Source organism: Camelus dromedarius, chromosome 7 (genome assembly GCF_036321535.1).
Source record: "Camelus dromedarius isolate mCamDro1 chromosome 7, mCamDro1.pat, whole genome shotgun sequence".
NCBI classification, from domain to species: domain Eukaryota; kingdom Metazoa; phylum Chordata; class Mammalia; order Artiodactyla; family Camelidae; genus Camelus; species Camelus dromedarius.
Genome location: NC_087442.1, coordinates 41,736,950 through 41,756,372, shown reverse-complemented (window position 1 = coordinate 41,756,372; position 19,423 = coordinate 41,736,950). Strand labels below are relative to the sequence as shown.

The 19,423-nt window shown below is 42.3% G+C and overlaps 1 protein-coding gene across 3 annotated transcripts in view; it reads right to left on the bottom strand.

Moving 5' to 3' along the window:
• The window catches only part of CPVL (carboxypeptidase vitellogenic like), a 105,792-nt gene that overhangs the window by 39,170 nt on the left and 47,199 nt on the right, over window positions 1–19,423 (bottom strand). For all 3 annotated transcript variants that reach the window (XM_010988030.3, XM_010988028.3, XM_010988029.3), the window contains exons 8-11: window positions 8,726–8,848; window positions 7,994–8,125; window positions 3,260–3,358; window positions 1,535–1,708 (exon numbers count right to left, since the gene is read on the bottom strand). In XM_010988030.3, coding sequence (XP_010986332.3) covers window positions 1,535–1,708; window positions 3,260–3,358; window positions 7,994–8,125; window positions 8,726–8,848 — 528 coding nt within the window. The remainder of the gene's footprint in view (window positions 1–1,534; window positions 1,709–3,259; window positions 3,359–7,993; window positions 8,126–8,725; window positions 8,849–19,423) is intronic.

Sequence of the window (19,423 nt, the reverse complement as noted above, 5' to 3'; positions counted from 1 at the left end):
ATTAGTACTGAGTCTTACATAAATACAACCATGAGGGTACTAATGTTTTAAGCCAGACTAGGTTGTCCTGATTCCACTGCATACACACTGAGGTTCCCCACCATTAACAGACAAGCCAAGGATAATTCCTGCCCTGTGGGCCATGTCAGCTGGAGCCTTGAATATGCAGCCTGTTTAAGAATAGCCACTTTTTGCTCTGCACTCACACTGCATACTTTATTCTCTTTCTCTATGGAAATATGGTTTATCTGCACCACTAATCTATTCTCTTTTTCTGATAACTGATTCAGAGTTTGACAGTTTAGAACATAGTCTGATTTCACTGGAATTCACATTGGCAGGTTTTGGCGATATGGGAAATAGAGACAGAGATATTTAAATATCCAAATGCAAGATCATCTTTAATCAGTGTATTCTCCTTTATCAAGCAATTGGACACTGTTTGACGATTAGCCAGTAACAGGAGAGTTTACATCCTCAGGTGCGCTGTATGTCCCATGCTCTCCTCACTTGGCTGAGAAAGAAATGTGTGTTCCTTATGCCAGAAAATGGCAGTGAAGAGTCAATTCAAATACGAGCAGCATATTAGGACAACTTTTTGACAGAGAGAAATAAAGTGTCTTGAAGAGCAATTGCCTTTTGTCTAATTCGTGAGTTGGTTACTGGATGCCCTGTTTTTTGTTCATCCCAAACACCACTCTTGCCGGGAAATTAAGAGAAAGTGGATCACCTCGGCTGGGGGTCTTCTCTGTCACTAGCACACTTACCCTGCCGAGGTGCCCCACAGACCACGCCTAAGACAAATGGTAAGAGTCCTGGAGGGTCGGAGGGGGAGGTGAGAAGAGTAGTAGTGGGAAAGAAACGCACAGGGTGACTCCCTCTGTCACCTGCTTCTTGGTGCCCTTCCCTCACGGTGAGAGTTCTAGGGTCCACAGCTCCTTTGCCTCCAGCAGCCAATCAGGCAGAGCATCTCAATCAGACAGCACAGTGCTTGGCTTCATGTGCCTCAAAACAGGCCCATGAAGGATGTCTCATTCATCCCTGCCACCTAACACCCTCGCACAATGTCTGGCTTAAAGCAGACACTGAAAAGACTGTGGTTGAGCGATGTGAATGAATGCAATTATTAGGCAACATGCATTTTTGGAAGAACCAGTTGATTTCATTTATCCCTGACTTCACTGGGATTAATGTTACAAAGCAAACAATAAAGGAAATTGGCTTACACAAGGCCAGCCATCTTCTCGGCTCTGCTATCCTTCTTTCCTCAAGAAATGATGAGAGGTGGCATGTGCCAAAGAGAATTTCATTTCTAGGAACTACCAGGGGAAAGTGATTTAATTAGAAGGGAAAAAAAAAAAAAAACCCTTGTAATTCAAAGAAATCAAACAATGCAGGGTTGTTATTTATATTTGTAAGACATCATAAAAGTGAAAAATGGCAGGAGTCAAATTACAAATAAAAGAAGGTCACCTCTGCTTTGGGTAATCTGAAAAGTTCCTAAAATAGATCATAACTGAAGTAACTCTCTTACCTTGTAATTATTCATGATTTCAGTTAACCACGGTTTAACTGACTTTACTGTATCTTCTTGCAAGTACTTTTCAACTTTGGCTCCATCACTAAAAGTCTGGTTTCCGACATGGATGGCTTGTCTCACTTGTGGGAGGGACAAAAATTTCCCAAAGTAACTCTGATCCTCAGGTTCCTGGCAGAAGAGTGCATCAGAAAGATATCAGGGAACAGGACTGGGGAAAGCTTCAAATTTCTCATAACATATACCACAATGAACAAGATGTGACATGATTATTAACTAGTCTCTACCCGCAACATTTTAACTTGAGAGTTTTGGGGAAATTTAAATTTTACTAAACAAATCTGGATGATCTGATACTCTCGGAGCCAATACCCAATTTGCAAATGCTGGACTTTCCTTTTTGTAACAATTAATCTTTTGCAATCTGTGACTCCAATTAAAAATCCCATTCAAGGCAAAGATAGGGAAAATGAAGAGATGATATTATCAAAATCAATTTGCTCCTTGTTGGAGGCTCTCGAGAAAGAAGGTAAGATGGACATAAGGGGACAGGAGGTGATGTGGTGTATGACAATCTAAGGATTTCTTTTCTGTTTCTGCTGTGTGTTAAAACCACACACGTCAAATAATCAGCTGACCATGATTTAAGGGGAAAAATATATCAAGTGTAAAAACAGATGATACTTTATGAAGGACATAAGATAAAAGAAAAATTATCCATGAGCCTTATTTTAAAAAAGACTGCACAAAAGTCTCTGAATATTCATTATGCTAAAAGAAAAAAAAGGAGTAAATGCTGTTTCAAAAAAGTTACAAAAGGATTAAAAAAAATCATTAAAGTTTGAAATCAGCCATTCTGTGAATCACCAACAACTTCTGCTAACTGTGAATACATTAGTTTGCAAGGAAAAATGTAATCACAGATTTTGTTTTTTTCTTGCCCAGCATATGTTTTTCTCTTGGTGGACTCTAAATTCAAAACCATAGGGTTGGCAAATTTCACTGAAATTAGCTTTATATTTTATTTACAAAATAGTTCATACATAAGGCAATTTTAAAAACAGAATGCACAGTCATATACACTAGACACAGAGTATGCAAAGCCAAGTCCCCACTCTGGCTCCCTTTGTCTAATTTCATTAATTCCACACGAAAGACATCAACTTTGGCCCACTTTTACACAAGAAAATACTTGAATACTTCGAGAAATATTCCAGAGGGCTTGAAGTGAGGGCCACAGTAAATGCATGAAACATCTTAAGTTAAAAGTAAGACAAAGCAAACATTTTCATAAAGGCTTTGGCAGTTTGGGTTATCCAAGCTGTCTTAAGTACAGAACAAATAATGTAGGCATTTTCAAGAAACTCACTACAGGTTTGGAGCTCTGGGACCTGATACCCAGAACTGCAATCCTGGCCTCTGTCCTTCACAAAAGAACATCTGTATAGCAAGCTCTACTGGGGGGAAATTGTGTTAATAAGAGATTTTTTTTTTTTTTGAGTTATCTGGAATATCACATATTCTCAATGGTCAGATTATATAACGTATACGACACTGGTAGGGTAAAAAATCACACAGATTTGTAGACCAAATAATGCAATACAGTTTGGACATGTTTGTCTAGTGTAAAGTCAGCTATAATATTTTCCAAATCAGAGGAAGCTGGTTTTGCCAAAAGTTTTAAGCAAACACTATTATGGTTTTTTAAAATGTTGTCATTACCGTGCACTGTAAAAGGTTGTAGTAATTAGAACATCCTGTAACATTCTGGAAGTAAGAAGGCTCTGTTGTTAAGTCACCATCTAGCAGTTTATCCAGTAACTAGGTTGGGAGAGAGGGAAGAAAAAAACAAGGAAAACATTAGGGTGGGTTAAAATATAAAGGCATTTGTCATTTCATTTATTCAATAACTGTTTAGTTCCTGCAATGTTTCATTCAACAACCAATTACCACACATCTCTGTGCTACAGACACTGTCCGAAGCATCGAGGAAACAGCAGTGAATAAGACAGACCAAAAGCACTCCCTCACAGAACTTGTATTCTAGAGGGGACAATAAACATGGATTAATAGATAAAATGCACAGTACAGCAGAGAGTGGGAAGTGCTAAGGAAGAAACTAACCTGGAGAAGGGGAGTGGGAAGTGCCATGGGTGTGTGTGCGCATGTGTGCACCGTGGGTGCAGGGGAAACTGCAGAGGACACTGCAGAGAGGAGGAAACAGGGCTCACTTAAAACGTGGCATTTGAGTCAAGACCTGTTGGAAAGGAGGAAGCAAGCCACGCAGACACCTAGGGAAGGAACATTCCAGGCAGAGGAAACAGCAAGCCCAAAGGCCCCCACTGCCGGAGTGAGCTCCGTGGGGAGGGGTCACCATAACATGATCGTTGACCATTCACCCACGTATGAGCAGAGAGGGCAAGGATATGCAGATACACACAGGTGCTTGGAATCAGTGGGAGTTATCTTTGGACTTCTGACATTAAAGACCTGGTCATCAGCTGAGGGTGAGAGCAATCTTCAAGGTTGTGTGTTTTCCTCTGGTCAGGCTGAGCTGCGTGGAGGCAGGCATGGAGCAGTGCAGAGGTGCATTTAGCCTGGATTGTGGTTTGACCAAAGGAGTTGGAGGAATGTGAAAGGAGCATAGGTTAGGAATGTATGTGATGACTGACCTTGGGCTTAAGTTGGGTAATTAGAGAAGTTAAGACTTGTGGGGGTAGGGGGATCATGGAGAGGTAGTGGGATCAATGGACGGAAAGACAACGGTGTTGTAGGACAGCTATTCAAGTTGGCATATTTGGGAAAGTGAGCTGGGAGGATGGGAGGTGGCAGCTAGAGGAACATGTTTGAATCTGTTGAATCTGAGATTGTGGAGTGACTGTTGGTTTAGGGGGTTGGGGGGTGAGCAGCTAAGGTAAAGAGGAGAAGATCGCTAAATGAGAGGAGACTAAGAAACTGAGGGACCAAGCATTAAAGAGGATCATCAATGTGGAAACTTCAATCACCAGAAATGATGGCAAGAATAACGCTGGAAAGTGACAATGAGGCGGGAGCCAAAATATTCAGAGAATGAGAAGGTGTAAGCCAGAGGTTGGAAGATAACTCCAAGAAGGGGGGGGGGGGTATCATGTGAGGACATGAGATTCAAAGCTCAGTGCTTTAGGAGGGAGGAAACATGATCTGGAAGCAGCAATATGGAGCAAGGAGACATTTACTCTAACTATGAACCAAGTGGTATGAAGTAAGAAAGAGAGAACACAGTCTCCACTTAAGAGGGCTGTGGGGAGAAGCAGGTTTTGGGTAGAGCAAGATGATGAAAGAAACAGTCACAGATGAGGCTGGGAACATCAGGATTTTGGGGGATGAGGACACTGAGCTGTAAGGGGCTCTTGTAAAAGAATTTTAAGAAGTGACCAGCACATTTTCAAAACCATCTACCAAGAACGAATTTGGGTTTCTTTTGAGCTAAGATGTTAGTATCCTCATTTTACAGGTGAGGAAATGGAGGCACATAGAGGCCAAGTACCTTGCCAAGGACACTTCACTAATAATGTCAGAGGAGAGAGTCAAACGCTGGCCATGACCCTCCAGCCTGCACGCTCAACCCCACACATACTAGCTCCCCAACAGTCAGACTGCAGTCCCTCCTAGTCTTTCATTTTTTTCTTGCTATCCTTTTTGGTTTCATATAATGCTTCATTATTTTATTAGATCAGTTTTTTTTCAAATATGAAACAACTTAATTAGCCAAGTGACTACTGCCACAGGGTTAGGGACCAAGCATTAAAAGGATCTTTAATGTGGAAAGCAGGGGGTGGATGGAGGGTGGTAAGTATGCTCTAGCAATGCTGTGGTTGCTCAGGGCCACTGCATCTGGCTGTGCAGAATGTGCACTATACAGGGATGCTGGCTGAGGTGTGAGAAGGGGCAGAACCAGAGAACCCGCTTGCCAGGATGGATGACCTCGATTAGGGCTGTCTGGAGAAATGGCCACCTTTTATCCACACACAATGGTGGCATCTACTTGCCAAACCCTAAACCCTAGTCCCACAGGACTATGGCAGCCCAGACGAGATGTCTTTTTCTAATTTGTCCACCCAGAGGGGACACTGTAAGCTGGCAGTGGTCTTGAATGCATGGCATGCAGCATTTCTAGAATTCATCATTAGAAATTATCTTCAACACCAATGGGAATATAAATTCAATCTTTAAGAATGGATTTGATTTTAGAAGGGGCCAAAAATCATTTGCTGTCAAACAAAAAAGGTGGGTGGTCAAGACCAGGGGGATCCAGTTTTTGGTCTAAACTTGTTTCACCCGGAGAACTCTGATCCAGAACATTGTCATGGTAATGGAGACAGTACAGGACCAGAGATCAGCCACTGCATATCTCACGATACCTCTAAGGCGTCCCAGGATTTTTATAGAAGGCCTGAAAATGACCACAGGAGAAATACTGGGGTGGGAACTGGGGGGATAATTCTAGCCTGAGGCCTGCCACAATCTACGATGTGGCTTTTGGCAATGGATTGCACCCTTCTGGGGCTCAACATTCTCGTTAGTGAAATGTGGATGTGTGTGGACATGTGTCAGGTGAGAAGGCAATCTCTAAAGTTCCCTCCAGCTCTGAGTTACTGCTTTTTGATTAACTAAATCATTTTAAGGGATCAGAACATCAAAAAGCCTTCATTATTTAGGCTTACGATTTTGACATTTGTACTCTCTTGGGTTTCAGGATTTCTTGGAGTCTTCTATTGCATAAGTTGAAACATATTTTACCTCTACATGCTTACTTTCCTAAGTATCATTTTATCGATTTCCCTTGAGAAAGCAACATTCTTTTAATTTCTCACTCAAGATTTGGACCGTTGGTCACAGAGACACTGCATACTTTCAAGGTTTGTTTTTTTTTTTTGGAGAAGGGATTTTTTTTTCCTCTATTTTCTGGTGCCATCTTCTCATTATCTCTGAATACATAAAATACCTGAACTTTTCAACAGCTTCATTAATCCTGTGGGTGCTGAGGCTGCTGGATCACTCACAAACATCTTTTCTGCTTTCTTTATTCCTCTGAGTCTACCAAATGTTCTTGTTCTTGACATTGCTTAATCCCTGTATGTGTCTTCAAAAACACATCAAATGTCTCACTTCCAGATGGGTCTGATGTGATGCAACATTTCGTATTAATTCTAAAAGTTTACTCCTATTTACCTTTTCTGCCTACCACAGCAGACAGCCTAAAGCCAGTCTTGAAAATATTGTGATTTCAAGTTGAACAATAACCCAACACGTCCCTGATAAGATCTTCTTCCCTTGCATTCATAACTGCACAAGAAATTCTGAATCTACACTCTGCTGCCATATCAGGTGTCCAGACACGGAAAGGGGAGCCCGTCGGCGTCCTGCAGGCTGGCTCGGGACTTCCGGAGAGCCCCACCACTCAGGCAGCTTGCTCCTATCAGAATTCATAGCAAGGGCAGTCACTGCCTTGGGGGATTTCAGGTAGGGCCCTGGCATCCTATTTGTAAAATGTCACCCCACCCTTCTCCATAAGTTTGTATGTCTCCTGTTTTGATCTGAACCAGCTGACCTGCAGCGGCTAAAAGATTATTAACATCAGGCCTCAGCCTTAATAACAACAATGCTGTTAAGTGAACTGTGACAGGATGTGCTTCCAATTACAAGAAGATTAAAGTCCTCCAAATTCACTCTCTGCCTCATTTACTAATGCAGCAAACATGACGGCTCTATGGCAAAGGTGGCAAAAACCCCCAAGGAAGATGGTTTACACATGATCTTTGTCTGCACTGGCCAAACAGACAAGCCCCTCCTGTATCCTAGTAGTTAGTATAGTCCTGTGTTTTCAACAACCAAAAAAAAGGAGGGGAGGTGAAGGATATAACCATATTATTCTATCCTCAAATTCAGTGTTAGGAGAGCCATGTGACAATGTCTACAAATACCAATCGTTCTTTGTAGAAGTTTCAAATGATCACCCTTTGTCATCTTTGTTCCTGACACACAGGAACATGTGACATTTGTTACCCCGTGGCTACTTCTCCAGCTGGAGCCCCGTGTGTGGATATCACCCTCCGAAGGGTCTGAGCACATGTGGAAGCACGTGCGTCCACCACCTAGGCTGCCTCCTCTCATCTGATTCCCTTATGGTGGGGATGCCTTGAGGGCTACGCAGCATTTAGACATCAGAACAGTTAATGAAAGACACAGTTAGATAAATACCCCGCGGTGATCTCAGGTTTAAAATATTGCCAAAAGTAAATGCAAAGGAACCCAGACTGTTCTTTTCTTCATTCCGAGCCCACTCATCTCACCTCCTGATTGCAGACACACCACAGATACACCTTCTCTAACAACAAAAAGCCAGGCACCACAGAGCTTTGAGGACCTTCTCAGATGGTTCTCATTGCTCCAGGGCAGTGCGCACCCCAGACTCACTTCAAAGGCTGCAGACCACTTCTCCTCCTGGATGTATTTCGCACACTCGTCACACTGCTCCTGGAAGTACTTTCTCTGCTTCTCATCCAACAAGCCAATTTGGAACAGGAACGCTGCATAGCCCCCTATGACCTGAGGAGAAAAGGGGCAAACACAAACGCCACAGGGAGAGAGAGGGACATGAGGGACGCCCAGCCCACCTGCTTGGCGAGATACCTTTTTGTAATTTGTCAGTCTCATGCTGGAGTTAGTGGTGCAGGACAACACACACCCCCCACATACATAAAATATGCACACAGCGCACACATACACAACACACAACATGTACCACACACACACAGACCCTACTCAAACATACACACCACACACACAATGCCCACATGACACACAAATACACCACACAAACACACATACACAAAACATACACACACACAAACCACACACCACACACTCTTACAACACACATATACACAAGAGCACCAAACACATGCACACCCAAACATACATACACATGCTTACACTTGCGCTCGCAGCCAACGTAGGCTGACATAGTAAGTTGACACGGTAAAACATTTGGTAAAAATTAGAAGATTTAAATGATTAGAAAGTCAACGGGGCCACAGTATTTCCCTTTATTAAGCTAGGTATCTAGGGTAAGAGGAGCCTCCATCTGATTAAAGGGGGTTTAATCTCCTGAAAGAACAAAATACAAAGGAAAAAGGAGCCACCTACTGACTCGGGATCGAAATATGCATCTCCGAGAGCAATTCCTTTCAGGTTGATCTTCGTGGTCATCACGGGATTGAGCATGTGGATATAGTGGGCGATGGCTGGCACGTATTTCCCGGCATAAGACTGAGAAAGGGAGACGTTAAAATGACCCATCACAGATTGATGCTACCAAAATGAGGGGTTTCTGCTAATTAAAATCACAATAAAACAAGCAGTATTTCCACGGACACATCCTGTATTTCTTAACTTCATGTTGTTAATTCCACGATAGCAAAGAGTTCTGTACCTTCCTTCTTTGGTCATCCCTAATAGCACCAAGTGACATGCAAGTCACAGGTTAGGAGCACAAAAAATAATAAGTGAACATGTCATAAGTGAACACTCTAATTTCCTTCCAAAAGAAAATAACACGGACACCGCTGAATATAATTCTGCCACGCCTAGGGTTTTTCTTACCGGAAAGTTCCACTGCAAGCTTTATTTCAAAAGAAAAAAAATCTCAAAGACAGAATTAAGATTTCAAAAATCTGTATAATGATGTAAAATTCAAAATTAACATGTATAAAAGGAAGAGGAAAGGGAAAAATATTTACTGGCTACAAAAATGGTCACGTGAACTTATATCTGCTCCCAAGCTTTTCCAGTACAAGGTTCTTTTTCAATTTCAAAACGTTTTGCAGACACAAACATGATAATAATTCTGCTTTTAGATGATGCTGAAAAAGCTACTATTGGTTCAGCAATATTTAAAAATAGTTTTGTCTATCTGCCATTAAAAAGTCACCTTCCTGACATCTCCACTTGTATGTCTGACATGAAACTTCACACGTTCAAGGTGAAGCCCTCCGATCCCCAAGCCCTCCTTGCAGCCTCCCTTCCGCTAATGTTAACTCTGTTCTTCCAACTGCTTCGGCCGAAAATCGTGGTGCCGGTCTTTGCCTCTTTCACTCCCACCGCAGAAGAGGCCATCAGCGAATCTTATCCACTCTACCTCTTCTCTCAAAACACATCCAGAACCCAGTGTCTTCTCACACCCTGACTCCATCACCTTGCTCCAGGTCACCATCACTTCTCACCTGGATTCTTGCAGTAGTGCCCTCAGTGGGGCTCTGCTTTTGCCCCTAGCTTCATCCAGTCTAACTTCCAGACAGTGGTCTGTGAAATCAGATCATGCCACTCCTCTGCTCAAACCCTCTAATGACTTGCCATCTCCCTCAAAGCAAAAGCAAAGGGCTTTTTCTGAGGCATAAGGGCTGATGTGATCTGGCCTCATCACTAACATCGTCCCCACAATCCCCTTGCTCATTCATCTCCAACCCCTCTTGGACCAAATCATAATTGTGACGTCTATTGGTCCCCCTGCCAGTGCTGCTGCATTAGCTGTTCCTGACACTAGAATGGTCCCCAGATATTCATATGGTTAACTCCCTCGTTTCCTTAAGTGAGAACTTCTGAAGGGGGCCCTCCCCGGCCACCCTATCTAAAATTTTCACATCCCTTTTATTTATTTATTTATTTTTAAAATTTTATTTATTTATTTATTGGCAGGGGGAGGGAGGTAATTAGGTCTATTTATTTATTTACTCTTAGAGGAGGTACTGGGGATTGAACCCAGGACCTCGTGCATGCTAAGCATGTCCTCTACCACTTGAGCTATATCCTCCCCCCACATCCCTTTTATTGATAGTTTATATTCCCCTTCTCTCCTTTTTCATCTTAATCTTTATCCATCTCCAGAAAACGTTTACTTATTTATCTTGTGTATTGTTCCTCCCTTATCCACAGTAGATCCATGGACACGGGGATATCTGTCTGTTTTGTTTATGAGTGCACTCCCTGTGCCTGATGCTGTTTATTTGTTTGTGCTCAACAAACAGTTGTTAAATGAATGAGTCTTGAATTAACCTACACGCCTTTGAAAAACAGCAATGCATGTATTTTTCAAGACAGACTAGGTGCACCATGTGGCTGCACGTGAGTCTGCAAAACTTCTACAACACTTCCAAGGCTCTTCAGGGGTCTGTAGCTGAAAGACTGAGGATTTCGGAGAGCTGTCATTTATTCCGTACCATAATCATTTGTTGGAGTTATCATTATTCCCATCTCAACATGAGGACAGTGGGGCTCAGAGAGGTTAAGTGGTAGAGTCAGAATTAACTCTGGTCTGACCTACTCCAAATCCTAAACCCCTTCCACGTTATGATAGAAGAATGTACTGTACATAATTTTTACAAGGTTACCTCACTGATGCAGCCTTCTGGTGTAACAATAATTATTTAGGCAAAGTACTGAATCAAAGTGCCTTACCCACTCATACTCATGAGTACATTTTAGCTTCCATTCAGTCATATAAAGATGTGTTTACATGTCTGAAATTTGGTTTGTTGTATAACTCTGCTATATTCTCTTTTTAAGGACAGTAAGTGAACATTTATTAAATAAAATTTTTGTAAATTGACCCCCAAAAGCAAATTTTCTTTAGTAATCATTTCACTGGTAAAGATGTATCATACAGTCTTCACTCAGCGACGGTTTATTGGGCAACTCTCCTGTCAAAGGCATCATGGTAGATACTTGAATAGACACAAAGACGAATAAAGTACAAAACTTGTAAAATTCACAATTTCTTTTGAAAATACAGTATGGAAAACTTAACTCAAATGTGGTAAGGCCAAGTTTACCACTTTGTGGCTTATTATTTCCACAATGTGTACATTACCCAACACATAGTAGATACATAAAAACATATCTGATAAATGAATGACCCATCTGACATTACTTATAAACATTTCTTCTCTATTGGAAATTAGTACAAATGCTAAAAATTATACCTTCCAGTGATGTTATCATTCAAGTTGTGTTATTATAGGACCTGGCAATAATACACCTCTCTTGACTCGTTTTGAGATGGAAGGCTATGTACTTTATAGGCAGTGATGACAAATTTAAGCTAACACAGCCACATTTTTATGGCACCTTTCCCCTTGTGACCCTCATATGTATCTGGGAAGTATTCTGGCAGGAAATTAAGAAGGAATACCCACTCAAGTTTCTGAGCTTCTACTATGAACAGGTTATTTTGCCTATTTTAACTTGAACCAATGTGAAGTTAACATTATCTTCCTATACTTAAAATGATGGAAACAAAGGTCTATGCATTTCAATTATGTGCCCACCTTGAATTCTATCCGGGCATGGCTGCCTCCACATCTCCCACTTCTCATATCAAATCACATTTCAGTCAACAGTTCTGGAATAGACTATGGGTCTCTAGCCCCCTAAGGTGGGACCCATCCTTGCGTTTATCCACTACACACCTGCTTAGTGGATCATTTGCAAAAAATGAGCCAGTGAAATGGGTACTTCTATAATCACGTCCAAAACACATCTCTCAACTTTCAGTCCACATCTGCTAAGCTAACAATGATGATGTTTACCTCAGTTTTTGCTTTCTAATAACTATCACACACCTTCTTGCCCTATGTCAGTGTGACAAATCCTTCACTGCTGTTGTCATTACTCATTCCCCTGGTTGAGTGACTCAGGCTATCACACAGCAGACAATTATAGGATTATTTTATGGAAAACAGACACTGAAACATTACAGTGAAATTTCAATTATTTTTCATTCTCCTTGTTGATACAGATTTCTTTTTTTTTTTTTCTTCAAGATCAGGCTTGTTTATTCTTCCTGAACCATTCGTTTCTCAATTTAACGATTCTCTGACCACCGCAAGCATTTTAAAAGACAACCAGAAAATAACTCAAGAATGCTTTACTTTTTACCCAGTTTTCCCTTTTCTGGATATATTTTAAATAGACTAGAACCCCATTCTTCCTGGGAGGAAGGTAGGTGTCGTTGTCTGCTAGGTCAGAAATGGCTCCTTAGGACTTATCATTGTGACTCTGTAATTTTATGAACTCTTGCTTCTTTTGTTCTGAGTTCTGTCCACAACAACGACTAAAGCAACAGCAACCACAACTATCAGCCCTGTGGTTTCTCTGATCTCTGGCTCGTGTTCACCAATGTGGGCAGCAGCTGGCCAATGAAGCTCCCCAAGTCTGTGAATTAACAGTAACCTTCCACCAGCGGGTCAGACCCTGGCCTCATAAAAGCTCGGAACAGCATCAAAGCAATTATAAAAGGGAAGAGGAAAAGCATGACCAGAAGCTATCTGAACACACACTATTTTAGAATTCAGCAGTGACCTTCAAATGAGGAACTCAGCCAGATAAACATATTTATCAAACATAATAATTCAAACTTGGTTAGCAATCAACACAGCAGGATTTCAGTCTGCCCTTAGTAATTATTCCTTCCTAATCTGTAAAGAAGCTGCATTCCCAGCACTGTTCTTGCACGGCTCATTTGCCCCATGGTGACCGTATTTTGAGCTCACCTCTGACAAGAAGGGCCAGAGATATTAGGGTATGTTTGGATATGCTTGTATTTGCTGGAGCTGAAAGAAGCAATAAACCTCCAGTTTTCCTCTTACATCAGAAGGATCTCAGAATTCAGCTCTCAGTCTTTTATTTCCCCCCCGGGAGAAAAAGGTCTCAACATGGCAACTGAATAGTGGTTTTGAATCTCAGTCTGCAATCTTTCTGAGTTCTTAAATGTTTGAAACAGCCTAATGGAAATCACGTTAGGAGCATATTGTACTTGTAAAAATAGTCTAGAGAGAATGTAATGCTTGGTTAATTACCCAGATGTGTAAAAGCACAATGCAATTGGACTTAAAGAAACTTGTAATTGTGTGTATTCCGTCTGAATCTCTCCCTTCTTACACATTTCAACAACATTCATAGCAGACTTACTGTACCCCTGCCACCCGGTTACTTTTAAGGGGAAAAAAAATTCATATCTAAAATCAAGCTTCAATCGGCTTCCCCAGATGAAAAAAAAAAACACCATCAGAGAATGGAAACAATGTCCTCTTGCAGAAATTTCACATATGTTAGCAGTTACTATTGTTTAAGCTACTCTCAGTCATCTACATTTCTTACTAAAGTTTATTTAAAAAAAAAAAGTAGACGCAGTTAGATTCATTCTCTGTTTTGCTTCCAGATAGACCTTTTATGGTAAAACACACAGAATCTTTACTGGTGATCATGAGCAATGGCCTTTGAACCTGGACACCAAGTGTCACTACCCACTGGCCCTAGTTCCTCACCTCTGCCTGGAAATGGGAGAAGAGGAGTTGTCAGCCTTGGCAATGACATGTCGAAGATAGTCAGGGTCATTCTGCGTCCTTTTTCCCGGCTCTGCTCCCAAAGCCCCAGCCACTCCAGCTGGAATGAATGTCTCTGAAGAATTCACTTTGGGGCTGGTGAGAACTCCCCCATGGCCCCTGGGAGGAATCAAGGTGGGCTGCCCTTCTGGAGAGAGTCACAGCAGTGTCGTGTCCTCTAGCTGTCCCCAAGCACAGACTATGGCAGGGCCACCCTGCGTATAGGGGCGATCAGAGAGGGGACAGGGGGACACGCCTTGAAGAGAATTTTATACACATTGAAAACCACAAAAACTGATGAAAAGTCTATGTTGAATGGAGTTACACAGGATGCAGCAAAACAAGAGGACAGGATTAAGCTAGGGCAACCCTGACATCATGGAGCCTTAGAGTAGAATCTTACTTCACTCAGCACCATGGTTTCCTCTGAGGACAGAGGAGGTGTGGCCTCAACATGGCCAGTTCAGAAAATTAATGAATGGGGGAAGCTGGAACTTTGGTATTGTGGTAATCTCTACAACTTCCTAGACATTGCTAGACCATGCGTCATCTAATTTCAAGACCACACTGCTGCAATTGAAAGAAAAAAAAAGGCTTCTAATGAGAATATGGCTTTATCTAAACATCTATTTCTCTTGACTATGAGCTTAAAAAGAAATTCAGAATCTACAGGAATAGACATATAAGAAAAACATTTTGATCTGTATCCAACTTTTAGTCACATAAATTTATGTTAAAGTATGTACTGCCATCCAAGGGGTATATTCTTATTTTGTTCTGAAAAGGATGCTTCTTTAAAAATAATTCCATCGGTGACAAATACAGGTGAAAAAGATGTACCTCTCCCAAACTCTCACCTGAGTGCCGATTTTGGAGAAACCCAGCTTAAAGCCAGGTGACTTGAGCAGATGAATAAACGATTCTGTTTAAAGACTACAGTTAATTTGATTTTTAAATAAAGGGTATGAACGTACTGGCCCACAGTCAACAAACTGAGTCCACTGTTTGCTCACTGAAGACAGAATTCAGAAGGCTGAAGCTGCATAATAGATTTAACTTTAGCATTTCCGGTTCCCAGCCCAGACATCTCACCTAATCAGGTACCATTTGTGTCACCATGCCGCTTGGTCCAGCATGGTAGCTCACTTCAGACAAAGATTATCATCCTTCTGATTTACTCGTATTCCTTTCCAAGTAATTAAAGAAATAGTAAATATGTGTTGATTTGACTTAGATATGCTATCCAAAAGCCTGAGGCCCAATTAGCAAACATTTCCATATGCCCTTGTTCATTTCTTCAGGTTGTAGCTTAAACCTTGACTTTTCTAATATTAAACTCATTAAATAGTCACAAATCCGTTTTCAATTCTAAAAGAAAATATTGGCAAGTCAGAGGATCATAACTGAAAATAGACATCTGTCATGAGCACAAGAGTTAAAGCAGCTCAAATGTTATCTAATAAAATTCAGCAAGTTCCAAGCTTTGAGAAATAATTGCATTCCAAGGACTTCAAGCCTTTATATCACTTGAAACTTCCACTTACTCCATAAAATTTTATGATCAAAGCCAAGTCTTTATGATTAAAACTAAGTCTTGGCCAGAAAGACAGAAACATCCAAGACGCTAGGGACCTTCTTTTCTGTTTGCATAAGGTTGGTAACCCTTAGAGATTCCGCACAAAATACGGAAGGGATGTTTGACTCCCTTGTACAGACAGTGGATCTGTTCTGGGGGAAGAGGCGGGTCTTGGAGATAGTGCAGTTCCGTGGGGAGCGCAGCCATGCTCCAGACATCATCTCCTTGAGAGGGGTAACCACCCTTAGCCCGTCCCTTGACGACAGCCTTTGGGATCTGGAGTCTGGCTGCTTAGGTTCCAGTCTTGGCTGAGTGAACCTGTAAAGTCTACCCAGCCTCTCTAAGCCTTAGTCATCTCAGCTACAAAATGGGAATGACAATAACAGTGCCAGCTTCACAAGGCAGCTGTGAGGATTCAACAAGATAATGCATGCAACATTGCTTAGTATCATGCCTGTCATACGATCCACTCTTCAGCAAATATTCTCAAAGAAGAGAAAGAAAGAAGATCTACAAAAAAAAAAAAAAAAAACAAGGAAACTGGAGTCTTGAAGGCTCCCTTCTAACTACTAAATTCAGTGATCAAAACCCTGGGCTAACAGAATAAAGGTGTGGCCTGCATTAAAGGGGTACAGGCCTATTGCTAGAATAGTTCTCCATCCCACCCCATCACTGCTATGTCAGTGCCTGCAATTCCCCTACTGCAAGTCTCTCTCTATGGTGCAGGCTCTGTCCTCTCTTCAAAACAAGTACGTTGGGAGTAAGTTTAATTTATCAGATTCTCTCTAATGGGCAGTGAGCTGATAACAAGTCAGAATGGGGGACAGAAGCAGGACAGTCATGATGCAGATGGAGGAACCATGGAGAAACAGAACCTGAGCACAACGGAGCCGAGGAAAGGAAGGCTGAGGGTGGGAGGAAAGGCACTGGATGGCTCTGGAAAAAAGGGGAGTAGAAAGAAGGTTCCCAGGGCCTGGGGAGCAGCCTAGGGAGAGGAGAGCCATAAAAGGGAGATGAAAAGAAGCCAAAGAGATAAATCACCAATATTTTTATTTTATCTGGCAACTGCCGTGCATGAAGCCACTCTGTAACATTCATTAAACATTGTGCCTAGCATTGTACGAACGAAACTAAAGAAACATGGCTCTCGACCACCCGGAGCCTGCGCCTGAACCCAGTGGACTATGATGATTTCAATAAAGAAATCAGACTCGGTGATCCCAGCAGGGCTTTGCTCATGCAGATGAAGATAAAGTATCCTATTAAGCTCACTAATTTTTAAATAGCTTCAAAGGTTTGCTTCAAATTCGGCCCTCAAATTAACCATGGTTGCAAAGCTGCTTCTGAGGAAGTAGGCCCCTTCCTGCTGATCAAGGAGATGCCGAGTTTAAACCACTGTTTTGGAAGAGCTCCCACCCACGGCCACAACCACCCCTAAGCGCGCACTCCCTCCTGCGAGGGGACAGAAAGTCACCGGCGCAGAGATCGAGGGGCAGGCCCCTCCCAGCTCCAGGGCTGTTTTGCCTTCATTTCTATCGGGGCCCACATGCACTTGAGCGGATTCAAAAGGGTGTCTGTACCTCAGGAAAAAGAGCAGTCTCACTAAGAGTTACTGGCTCGGAAAGGATAACACTTATGAAGAAAGTTAATTATGTGAATTAAACGCAGCTTGTTTCTCTTTTTGAAGTACATTTTTTTCATGCCCGGAGGAGGGTGATTTACAGACACATTTGTCTCTCTTTAGAGAAAATTAATTCCAGTTGGTGGAATTTCTGGGCAGAAATGGAGAGAAGAAGGGAAGGAGACAAAGCAGGTCTTGGGTCGCAGCCGCCTCCCCCCACCCCGCCCCCGCACGTCCACACCGCGCCTTGCTGTGGCCTAGTGTGGTCCCATGGCAGGGGTGAGGGGCCTGGGTCAGTCCCGACACATTCTGCCACCATCCAAAACTTCTAATATCAACTTCTGAACTCCACCATCACCTTCTAGATGCACCCAACAACTTCTTTTAAAGATGACTTCAGAATCACAGGGAAGACAACGCCACACCCCAAAAACCAGAGAGCAGAGCTTTTTACACATCTCAGCCCCTGTTTGCATGCATTAGACCATATGCTTTGGAGCCATAATATATTTGTCCAGCTTTTCAGCATCAATGGTAATAACAGTCATCTTGTGTTGGGTACATACTACAGCCAGTCACTCTGCTAAATATTTGAGGAGGATTATCTAATTAAGTGCCCAAAACAACCCTGTGCAATAGGTACCGTTATTACTTCCAGACTCCCTTACTCCACAGGCAGGGCGCTGAACAGCTCTCACAGCCCCTCGGAGCACCAGGCTGCCCTGATTCACAGCACACAAATGTGGAGGGTACTTAGGGCCAGTACACTTGGAATGAAAAGCAAAAAATCATTTCTGAGTTTACACATTTATTTTCCAAGAACAATTCTACGAATTTAGCAGCATTATTTGTTCAGTCTCCACAAGAGACAGGATTTCCCTTTCTTGAAAAAAAATCTATTACTTTTTTTTTGATGGTGGAGACAGGGAGGGTGGGTTGGTAGTTTGTTAAATCTGCAATGGTACATGGATCAAGATACTTTCAGAATACACCTAGGTAACTACAGTTGAACATCCCGGAAAGTAAAATATCCCTTGAAGTGATCTAATTTAACAACCAGCCCGTCTGATTTTAAGGTGAAAAGCAGAGGCCCAGAGAGGTTAAAGAACTCATCCACAGAGAGGTAAAGCCAGCAATGAATGAAGGTCTCTTGGTCATTAATCCAGAATTCCTTCTACTACATTCTGCCTCCTAGCCTTAAAGCAGATGACCAGATGGAACAAACTAGACTAGGGAAACACAGCACTCTACTAATAATAAACCAGCAAGCCATTATTTAGTGCTCTTCCTCCTAGAAAAAGACGTGCCCCCAGATTTAACATCTCCTGTGCAGTTCTTACGAAGATGATGTTGCTAGCAACTGCATCTCCACCCCAGGCCCTGCCTGCCCTCCTTCACATCTTCTTTCATCATTGGAAGCCACAGGTTTTCTTACAAGTATTCATCCCAGCAGCAGAGAATGTAAAAAGAAAATGCTCCTTTCCTACACACATTCGGAAATTACACGCATGAAACCAACAGGCAGACAAGAGGGAGACAAGTCAAATTTTTCATCAAGAATTCGGCAGCTTTGCTCAAAGTTCAACATCATGGTTAACAACATCACCGCATTATTTGCAAGACAAGGAATTACACACTAAGCAGATCGCTCTCCTGTTGGAGGTGAAGACTGGGCGTTTTCCAAGGCTGCTACCAAGATGACAGGAGTGTCTCTTCATGCCCTGTTCCCCGACCTGCCTCTGAGATGAGTTAAAAGGCAAGGAGCAGCAGGGAATTACTGGTGGAGGTCCTGAACAATCCTGACTAGATAACTGGCTTAAAAAAAGACTTAAGTGTAACATGCTAAACAGTCAGGATATCCTTTCCAGAAAGTTTAGAAAGAGAAGAAAGCAGGTGAAGAGAAGGAAGTTCCTAGCTCCTTTAACTTGCCATTCCCTCGGAAAAACTGAGACTGTTTTTCAGTTTGACATCCTTAGAATGGACATCTGTGGTTTGTGCTTGCCCAGCATCCTTCCAGCCCTCCTTCTGGTATTATCACTCAGATTTTCCTCTGGAGACCACTCATCTCCCACTCTCAGGCCTTGTGGTTCAGGCGTAAAGGCCCCAAGGTGATCTCCTACCTCCCAGGTCACTGAGGTGGGCCTCAGGCACCATTCTGGCCAATCTGTATATTCCATCCCATTGACCCCAGTTACTAGTTCTAGAATGGGCATGGGACCCAAATGGATCACATGAGATTCAGGAATATGGGAAGGAGGTTGAGCTGGTAG